The sequence below is a fragment of the Tenrec ecaudatus genome, chromosome 6 (genome assembly GCF_050624435.1).
Source record: "Tenrec ecaudatus isolate mTenEca1 chromosome 6, mTenEca1.hap1, whole genome shotgun sequence".
In the NCBI taxonomy this organism is placed as follows: Eukaryota; Metazoa; Chordata; class Mammalia; order Afrosoricida; family Tenrecidae; genus Tenrec; species Tenrec ecaudatus.
Window position 1 is genome coordinate 9,284,904 of NC_134535.1, and position 10,755 is coordinate 9,295,658.

Consider the following 10,755-nt stretch of genomic DNA (forward strand, 5'->3'; position numbering starts at 1 on the left):
ACAAAGCCTGAGGGGTGTGCACATGTGGTCACTGTGGGGCTCCCCCAGAGTCGGGGGGAGGCGGGGGCAGGCCCAGGCAGGGGCTCCAGTCTTGCTGACACACCATGGCCAAAGAAAGCAGAGAGGGGGCGTGGACAGTTCACCCTCACTCCAAGGTAGGTGAGTCCCACCCCAGGGAAAGCTCCTCACCTGAGACCCCCAGGGAGGGAGGGGAGGCGGCCTGGGTGCCGGGATGGTGGATCCCACCTTCTTGGGTTGAAGTGTTGCTGGCACTAAGACATGCGGGCCCACCTCCTGGCTTCTCTCTGCGTGTGTCGGGGGCTCTGCAGACCAAGGCTGCCTTTCAGCCCTGCCTCGGTCCCCTACAGTGGCTGTGCAGCCTCTGGTAGTCAAGGTGACCCAAGGAGCAGGGACAGCAGCAGGTCTTCTGAGCAGTCACCAGTGCCTTTCCAGCATTGTCCCCGTGGAACCAGGTCACCTGAGGGCTGGCTTCCCAGGTGTGAGAGCACAGGAGACCATTCCTGGCAGGTAGCTGGGTTGGGGATTGGCTAGGCTGCATCTAGAGGCCTGGGGAGAATGGAGGGGATGCGGATACCCCATCTAGCCAGAAGTGTGACCCACCTGCCCTTGGGGAGCATGCTTGCCCTCCCATCAACCTCTGCATAGAATCGTTCTTAGGTGAAGTTGGGTTGGTCCTAGTCCATAGAAACCTGATGTACGCCCAGCCCTGCATCGCCTGCACAGCTGCTTGAGTCTACAATGCAGCCACTGTGTTGATCCACCCGGTCCCCAGCCTCACCAAGCGTTCTGGCCTACCCCAGGGACTGGTCTCTTCTGAGAACTAAAGACTGTAGCCATTACGTGGTGGTTGGTACTGTGTTAGACTGGGTGGACTAGAGAAACAAATCCAGAGACACTCATGGGTATAAGGAGGAGATTTCTATCAAAGAGCAATTGTATATTAAGGAAACATCCCAGCCCAGTCCAGATCACGTCCATGAGTCTGACATTAGCAATGTGTCCGATACTAGTCCATAAATCCTCTTTAGACTCACGCAGCACATGCAATGATGTCGAATGCAGGAAGGTCACAGGCGGGTGGGTAGAAAGTCTTGGGGATCTAGTGGGGGTAGAAGCAGCTCAGTGCTGGCATGGGTCTCCAAGTAGCTCCTCCAGCCCTCTGAGTGTCTCAAGAGCAGGAAAAGAAGGCAGAGTGTGAGTGTGGCCCACCTCCAGGGAGGAAGGAAACTCCCAGAATCCTCATGAGTAGGCCACGCCCACAGGGAGGCATCAATCAGGCTGTGACCTGATTGACAGGCTAGGCTCCACCCCTATGACCTTTCTCAAGTTGACATGAAATGTGTAACTAACCGCAGGTGCCAAATGCTGGGCGGAAACAGGTCCATCTTCATCGTTCCCATTTTACAGATAAGGAAAGTGAGGCTGACCGCGGACGAGAGTCAATTTACCTAACAGGTGCTGAACTCAGACTGTCAACCTGTACACCTTCAGTCTGCATCCACTGGGAAGCAGGGAGGGAGAGGAAGAAGAAGAGGAGGGACGATGGTGCTGATACCCAAGCATCGTCCAAGCTCCTAGCACAATGCAGGTTTAGGGGACACTGAGGCCCTGGGAAACTCAGATAAGCACACCCCGAGGATGGAGTCCCTCCGTGAAGGACCTTCCACCAGCTGTTAGTCAATTCATTTGCCCGGTCATGTACATAGGGCCCCCAGAGGCGGTGAGGTCTTGAGGGTGCACCTTCCCCTGGGCTCTCTGACTCCTGGCCTTTCTCTCTCTCCTTCCTTTTCCTGGGCTCCACTCACCAAGGGGGCTCCCCGGGGCTTGGTCCCAAACTCCCAGCCCTGCCGATGATTCTCATCGACTTGCTGGGGTGAGGCTGGCCCCCTTTTGCCCCTCCTGTGACTCTCGCCCTCCGCCCAGTCCCACTCCCCGTCTGTCCTGCCAGCCTGGCCGGTGCTTCACACCAGGACTTGGCCAGGGCATTGCCACGCCCATCACACATTGGTGCCCCTTTCAGAAACGGGTCTCCTAGATGCCACCTGTGTGTGTGTGCGCGCGCGCATATTTTTATTTGAAAATGGTTTAATTCGATGAAACAAAATGGCAGAGACACGGAACGTCATTCGTTTATTACAAAAGAGAGCCGTGGAGCTGATTTCCATGATGAAGGATTTCGGAACTCCAGGGGAATGGGCAGCGCAGGACGCCTTTTCAAGGGTGGTGTGTAAGGTCTCGTTGCAGACGCCAGGGAGCGTCACCACCCCTCAGTAAGAAACCAGCCTTGTCATCTAGAGCTGCTTTGATCCCTCCATCTGTGGGGGGAGAACTTTCTCTCCGACTCCCACACTCGCTGATTGCATCTCGGCACCCTTTCCTTTCAGCCAGACCCCACAGCCACGGCCGCTGCTTACAGGGCTGTATAATGCCTCCTTGGGCGAGAGCTTCAGTGACACCCCTCTCTACCAACCCTCCGTCCAGGAGGGCAAGAAACTTTCTAAATGCCTGTCCTGCCATGACGCTGGGGTGGTTGCAGCTCGCACCCCACCATCGGGTTCTCCAAGCCCTGGCCAAGACTTAGGGTGCAGGCTGAGGCTGTGTTCTCGGGCCCGAGGCAGGGAATTTCCTTGTTCAATCATTGGAGCTTCCTGAGACCCCTTCATGAGGTAGGAGGCCCGGCAAAGAGCACTCCATGCTGAGCTCTTAGACGCTCAGCTTGCTCTCCAGCAGGTGACTCCAAAGACGCCATCGGCAAACGCTCAGCAAGTTTTGTTTTTGCAGATCACGTGGGCCTCACTGGAGGCCAGGACGCTACTGCAGTTGCAGACCTGCTTCCTGAAGGTCTGTGCTGGTCTGCGCCTGCCTAGCCAGGTCCCAGCGGCCTGTTCACCTTTCAGCTCAGTCTCACGGTCAGTGGCTGCCCGTCTCCTGTGTCCTGGGCCCGAAGGGAGACCCGAGAGGAACAGGACACATCCGCCTGGAAGGAGCTGACACTGGAGGGTCACTGCTGACGGGGTTGGGGTGGTTCTTCCGTGGGAACTGTCCTGTGTACTGCAGGGTGGTCAGCAGCATCCCTGGTCTCCAACCACCAGGCGCAGAAGACCCCCACTCCTGCCAAGTGCAGCAGCCAAGATGCCTCCAGACACTGCCCCTGGTGGGCATCTGTGGGCAAGCTGGTTCCTTCCAACCACTGGTTTCTTCCTTTGGTTCCCCCAAGGTAGCTGCTGGCGCTCGCTAAGAGCAGTAGCTCGCCCATCGTGGGACTGATTCGTGTTTAGGGGGGCTCCTCTCAAAGTCCAGCCTGTGAGATTGGAGGTGGGGGAGCTGGAACTGGAGAGAAGGAGGTAAAGCAGCAGGCTGGGTTTCGGATCCAGCAGCTCGGGTACCCTTCTCCCTGTACTGTACTGCCCTCTCGTGGGCGAGCACGGCGTGCCAGTGACCCTCCTCTCCTCTCTCCACGCCACTGGAGATCTCAGGCCATGGAGACATCTCAATGTAATAAAAGGAAAATATTTGACACGTGGAATCACAGAAAATTATAAAGATAACAGAAGCGTGGTGAGAAAACTCAGGCGGTGGCCAGTTGTCAGAAAGCATAGCATCTTAACCGAACCCCAAACCAAACTCACAGCCATTGAGTCTATGCCAACCTTTTAGGACAGGGTAGAACTGCCCCTGTGGGTTTCCAAGACTGTAACTCTCCATGGGAGCAGAGAGCCTCGTCTTTCTCCTGCAGAGTGACTGGTAGTTTTAAACTGTTGACCTGGTGGTTAGAAGCCCAACACATAACCACTACGCCAGGAGGGCTCCTTGGGTCAGAAAGGCTTACCTTCAAACAAGCAGCCAGCCAAGTGAGGTGGCAGCGAAGTCCACACGGAAGCAGCACACCAGCCTGTGTGACCCAAGGATTGTAAATAATGAAATCTGAGACTGAGGCGGGAACGGTATTAGAATTTAAATTCTGAGCACCGGTCTATAGAAGGCGGTGGATGACAGTGAAGGCCTAAAGATTTTTTTTTAATGTTCAAAAGCAGAAATACCACTTTCAAGAATGAGGTGCACCTAATCCAGGTCATTGTATTTCCAGCCTCCATGTGAAAATCGACGCTGATATGGGAGACTGAGAGGAGAATCAATGTCTTAGAGTTGTAGTGTTGACAAGGAATATTAAATATACCGTGGGCTTCCAGAGTCACTAACGTCTTTCTTGGAAGAAGTACAACCAGAATACACGTTAGAAACCATCATTGAGAGCTTGCTGCTCACATGTTACCAGGAGAGACCAGTCCCATAAAGCTTGGTCAACGACAGAGTGGAAGGCCCTTCAGGAAACAGATGGACACTGGCTGTAGGAATGGGTGCACACAGAAGAACGGCTGTCAGGAGGGTGCAGGACCGGGACATGTTCTGGTCTCTCGTAATGTATATTGTTGCTTGGTTCTGCTCTGTCTTGTTTTTGAGCATGTTATTATCTCCGCAGGTCTGTCTAAATAAGATAGGCTGGATGAACAATCTGGAGGAGAAAAACAACAGGACTGACAGTTCTGGGGGGGCACATGGGAGAGGGGGCGGTGGGGGGACAGGTAGTGGTGTTAACAAACCCAGGGACAAAGGAACAACAAGTGATCCAAATCGGTGGTAAGGTGGGTGTAGGAGGCCTGGTAGGGCTTGATCAAGGGTAATGTAACCAAGAGGAATTACTGAAACCCAGGTGGGGACGGAGCATGATAGTGGGACAGGAGGAAAGTCAAAGGAAATAGAGGAAAGAGCTGGGAGGCAAAGGGCATTTATAGAGGTCTAAATAAAGGCATGTACATATGCAGACATATTTTTTTCTTTCAACCCCAAATGTTATTTATTTAATACAATCATCACAGGGTGCAAATGGAGACTTAATTTAAAAAACAAACACAACAGAAATGACACCACAGCTTGAGATAAGAGTTCTACACAGACATCAAGGGGCGGAGGGGAGGGAGGACAGACAGCTACAGAAGAGAAGAGAACACAAGGACAGGGAAGGTCAGGGCTCTTGGCTGGAGACTTGCTTTGAGTAGGTTTCCTGCAGGTATTTCTTAAAGGCTGTGGGGTTTTTCCAGAGTTCCGCAGCATGTGTGTTCAAAGGGCTGTCGATGTTGGGCTCTCCCAGCAGGCTCTGGATGGAGAGGAGAATCGTCCTGACGTCATACAGGGCAGACCACTTGTCCTTCAGGCTGTCCAGGCAGATGTTACCCTGAGTGTCCACGTTGGGGTGGTAGCAGGGGGTGAGGAACTTCACTGTGGGTGCATTGTAAGGGTAGCCACTGGGGAACTCCAGGGAGAGCTTATACCTCAGGTCTTCACAGACTGTACCAGCTGCTCTGTGGATGGTCCCTATCCACTTGAAAAGGTTGTCTGATTCTGGGAAGGCAGAGATTCCTTTGTCGCCAGACATCATGAGGGTCATCAGCTCCTGTTGTAGCCTCTTGCCCATGGAACCCCGGAGTGCACCCCCGCTGGGCTCGGCTCCTTTCTGGGCGGCTGCGACACTGGCTGCGGCTGGGTCGCGGTTTGGGGAGGCCATTTGCCCAGTGTTGGCAGACGGGATCTGCGGAGACTAGAAGGCAACTGCCTGCAGACATATTTATATATGAGGATGGGGAAATAGATTTTTGTGCCTATATTTATAGGTTTAGTATCAAGGCAGCAGAAGGACATTGGGCCTCCACTCAAGTATTCACTCAAAGCAAGAATACTTTATTCTATTAAATTGGCATTCTATGATGCTCACCTTCCTGACACAACCACTGAAGACACAGTGGGTGAATAAGCAAATGTGGTGAAGAAAGCTGATGGTGCCCAGCTATCAAAAGAGATAGCATCTGGGCTCTTAAAGGCTTGAAGGTAAACAAGCAGCCATCTAGCTCAGAAGCAACAAAGACCACATGGAAGAAGCACACCAGCCTGCATGATCATGAGGTGCTGAAGGGAACAGTTATTATGCATCAAAGAACAAAAAATCATATCATTGTGTGCTCACCTCCATGATATGATCGCTGAAGACAAATGGGTGCATAAGCAAATGTGGCAAAGAAAGCTGATGGTGCCCGGCTATCAAAAGATATAGCGTCTGGAGTCTTAAAGGCTTGAAGATAAACAAGCGGCCATCTACCTCAGAAGCAACAAAGCCCACATAGAAGAAACACACCAGCCTGTGCGATCATGAGGTGTCGAAGGGATCGGGTATCAGGCATCATCAGAACAAAAAATGATATCATAGTGAATGAGTCGGGGAGTGCGGAATGGAGACCCTATAGGCCACTGGACATCCCCTTACAAAAGGGTCTTGGGGAAGAGACAAGCCAGTCAGGGTGCGATGTAGCAACAATGAAACATACAACTTTCCTCTAGTTCCTAAATGCTTCCTCCACCCCACTATCTTCATCCCAATTCTACTTTACAAGTCTGGCTAAACCAGAGGATGTACACTGGTACAGATAGGAACTGGAAACACAGGGAATCCAGGGAGGATGATCCCTTCAGGACCAGTGGTGTGAGTGGCAATACTGGCAGGGTAGAGGGAGGGTGGGTTGAAAAGGGAGAACTGATTACAAGGATCTATATGTGATCTCCTCCCTGGGGGACAGACAACAGAAAAGTAGGTGAAAGGAGACGTTGGACAGGGCAAGATATGACAAAATAACAATTTATAAATTGATCAAGGGTTCATGAGGGAGTGGGGAGTGGGGAGCGGAGACAGAGGGGAAAAATGAGCTGAAGCCAGGGGCTTAGGTGGAGAGCAAATGTTTTGAGAAGGATGAGAGCAATGAATGTACAAATGTGCTTTACATAATTGATGTATGTATGCATTGTGATAATAGTTTTATGAGTCCCTAATAAAACAATTACCAAAAAATAGTTGAAAAACCTATTGCTCTGGATTGTACAAGACGGGAGATAACAGGGCCCACTGGGAAGACATGATGATAAACGTGAATCAGACTTGGCTTCTTTCTCTCCTGCTACTTCAGAGGCTGGACTCTCCTCCGTTTTCCGTCTCTCCCGGTTTCTTGGTGAGCGACTTCAGCCAGTGTTCCCTTTGCTCCCCCTTTTCTGATTGCGTCCACAGTTTGTCCTTTCTGGCTGCCTTGGTTCACTTTTCCCCCCCACTTTTGCAGGCGCAGGTTTCGCTGACAACCTCGCTCATCCCTTGGGCTCCTCCCTCCCTCACGGCCCTGCGGCCGAGCTGATGGAGTCTGAGCTGTAGCCAGGTGCAGAATAGGAGAGGTGGGCAGTCACTCCAGCATTGCGCCACCCACTTCCCTTCCCACTCCTTCCTCCATTTCCAATACCACAGTCTTCTTCATATAATCTAGCTTCTCTGATTATATGCTCATCAGATCGATTGAGCCCAATTTTCAGCTATGCAGTATTCCTTTGTTCTGTTCTGCCTCTGTGGGGTACCAGCCCCACCCGTGAATGGGTCCAAGGGACAGTGTGTCATTGAGGGGTGACACTAAAGAGACATCAGACAAGACAAAGCATGCGGTTGCTCACCTCCGGGACCATCATGAGCTCAGGACCAGGTCCGCACAGGGTGGGACTCTACCTCCAACCAAGGTTTATTTACACTCAGGGGACATGCAAGCCCCACTCTCTTCTTACGGGTAACCCCATGTGTAACAGGAAAGGGTTATCCAATAGGCATGCGGGCACAACAGGAAGGGGACGAGCTGGGTTATACACACGACAGGAAGGGGAGGCACTACGGGCCTACGTGACAAGATGGGCGGACTCTAGAGTCAACATGGCAGCCTAACCTTGGTCGTCTCTGAGCTGGCTTGACCTTAGGTGTCTCTGGGCTCTCCTTCAGGAAAACCATCCACTATCCTCTACTCAGGGCGGGACAGACTATCGGTCTGATTGCTCTAGATGGCTGACAAACCTTCAGGCAGATAACCTTTAGCAGTTGACCTGCACCTGTATAGTCGCTGATCATGTGTTAGCAAGCAGCACCCTGGCTTTGGCATATGTTATGGGGGACAACCTGGGGGATAACTTTTCTGTTTCTCACATGCTTCTGATCCATATACAAGTTCCCAGTGGACACAATGCAGTGTTCTGGGATTCCCATTCTTCTCAAGGCTGTCCATAATTTGTATGATCCACACAATCGGATGCCTTGGTCTAGTCAATAAAACACAAGTAAACCTCTTTCTGATATTCTCTTCTTTCAGCCAAGGTCCATCTGATGTCAGCAATGATATGCTTTGTTCCATGTCCTCTTCTGAATCCGGCCTGAGCCTCTGGCAGCTCCTTGTTAATGGGCAGTTGCAACCATTATTGGATGATCTTCAAAATTTTTTTACTTGCATGTGATGCTAACGACATTGTTCCATAATTTTCATGTGCTTTTAGGGCATATTTCCTTGGACTGAGTACCAATGTGGATCTCCGGTCAGTTGGCCAAGGAGCTGTCTCCCAAGTGTCCTAGCCTACAGGAGTGTGTGCTTCCCAGGCTTCATCCACTTGTTGGACATTCCGAGGGGTATTCCATGAATTCCCAGAGCCGTGTTGTCGGCTAATGTTTTCAGCATAGCCTGAACTTCTTTCAGTCGTACCATTGGTTCTGAGAAGAAGTTGAAGGTGTCATAAACGTGTGTACATAAATAGTACTTCACCTAGAGCAGCGGTTCTCACCTCATGGGTCGTGACCCCTTTGGGTGTCCACTGACCCTTTCACAGAGGTTGCTGCCTTATTCATCACAGTAGCATGATGACAGTTATGAGGTGGCAACAAAAATCATTTTATGGTTGGCGGTCACCATCACATGAGGAACTGTATAAAAGGGTCATGGCATGAGGAGGGTTGAGAATCACTGACCTAGAGGAAATGAATTGCTTTTGAGATCCTTGTTAACTCATAAATCCTGATCTTCTCTCCCCTCTCTGCGTAAACTGCAGTTAATGTTCCCTTGCAGCCCAGGGTTAAAGCTCCTGGCTGCTCCCCAGAAGGCCACAATTTGAAGGCCCTGGAAGAAAGATATAGCAGTCTATTTACAAAAAGAAACGCAGCCTTGGAGACCCCAGGGGTCAGCTCCATTCTGTTCCGTAGACTTGACGAGCTGGCATGTGCTTCCTGGCAATGGGCTATCGGTTTGGATGGCTAAGTGCAAGGTCAGCAGCTTGGACTCCCCAGCTCCTCCTCTGGGGGCCGTTCTGCTCTGCCCTAGAGGGTCACTATGAGATGGAGTCATTATCAGTTGGTTCAGGGGTTTATAGACTTACCGTAATTCACAGTGGTCGAGAGTTGCAAGGTATTGGGCTTTAATAAGCCTGCTTGAAGTTTCTCGTTAGCTCTAATGTTAAGTATCGTCTCATATTACTTTGCATTTACATATAGTTAAATTTTAGTAGCTTCTCAGTTAGACTGGAAATTCCTAAGAGGAAAATCCCCATACTAGTTCTCACTGCCATCAAGTTGATTCTGACCTATAGAGAGCGACCCAGGGACAGGGTAGAACCAGCCCTGCCGGTGCAGTGACTAAGTGTTTACAGCAACGGGAAGCCTCCTCCTTCCCCCACGAAGCAGCTGGTGGTTTCAAACGACCAACCTTGTGGTTAGCAGCCCCATGTGCCACACAGTGGTACTATTGGAGGACTGGGACTGATACATGGGCTGTTGGTCATGTTGAGTGCCCTTGACTTTCGGCACATAGTGACTCCATGTGTCAAAGTAGAACTGCCCATAGAACTTCCCAGTCTCTATAGGGGATGTGCAGTCTCTATAGGGGATCACCAGCTCTTTCTCAGATGCAGTGACGGTGCTCAAACTGATAACCTTTCACAGGAGCACAAACACACACCGCCATCGAGTCGATGTCAACTCATGGCAACCCTACCGGGCAGGATAGAACGGCTCTGGGGATTCCCCAGACGGTCGCTGCTTTGGGGCGAGTGCCTGGTGGTTTCCAACTTGACCTTGAGGTTAGCCGTCCAACTCGTAACCACTAGGCAGCAGGGCTCCCTAGAGCAGCCCTTAACCACGTACCCACAAGACTCCTGAGATGTGTTAGAAATAAGGACATCAAGGGGCTATTCTCTTTGTAAAGATACAATTTCTTCCAGGTGGCATCTTCTCCTTCCCACTGCCAGAATCAAAGGCATCAGGTTTTTGTGGGGGTTTTTTCTTCAGTTTTCTGGGTTTTTTTCTTTATACATTTTATTAGGGGCTCATACAACTCTTATCACAATTCATACATATACATACATCACTTGTATAAAGCACCTCCGTACATTCCTTGCCCTAATCATTTTCAAACCATTTGCTCTCCACTTAAGCCCTTTGCATCAGGTTCTCTTTTTCCCCCTCCCTCCCAGTTTTCTGTTTTTTAAGATCTTTTTTTTTAATATCATGAATTGGGTGAAAGTTTACGGAGCATCTCAGTTTTCCATTCAACAGCTCATAGATATTTTTTCTTGTCATTGATTGCCGTCCCCATAGTGTAATTTCACTTTGCCCACTTACTCCCTGTAGTTCCTATTTCCATTCCTCTCTCTTTTCTGGCCCTTTGAACTTTGTCCTTGGGTAAATGCGGCCCCTTTGATCTCATTAGCTGGCTGTTCTAAGGCGTGCATGCTCCCTGCTGTTGTTGCTCTCCTGATGGAGCTATCGGTTGTGTAGCTCACAGCGGAACCAGGGTGCTGCGTTCATTTCTGAACTGAAGGATGAAGAAGGATCATAGTCTCAGGATT

General features: G+C 50.8%; 1 protein-coding gene across 4 annotated transcripts; it reads right to left on the reverse strand.

Moving 5' to 3' along the window:
* Window positions 1-4,997: 4,997 nt before the first annotated feature.
* On the reverse strand, window positions 4,998-5,584 carry LOC142450700 (ubiquitin-conjugating enzyme E2 C-like). 4 transcript variants are annotated; one of them, XM_075552671.1, is made up of 2 exons: window positions 5,454-5,584; window positions 4,998-5,381 (listed from the first exon to the last, which is right to left on the reverse strand). In XM_075552671.1, exons 1-2 carry the CDS (start codon window positions 5,582-5,584, stop codon window positions 5,045-5,047), a joined length of 468 nt encoding a protein of 155 aa, XP_075408786.1. In that variant the 3' UTR covers window positions 4,998-5,044. The 4 variants fall into 4 exon arrangements, with proteins under 4 accessions (XP_075408786.1, XP_075408788.1, XP_075408787.1 ...); XM_075552673.1 differs by having other exon boundaries at window positions 4,998-5,254; window positions 5,432-5,584; XM_075552672.1 differs by having other exon boundaries at window positions 4,998-5,227; window positions 5,300-5,584.
* Window positions 5,585-10,755: the final 5,171 nt, after the last annotated feature.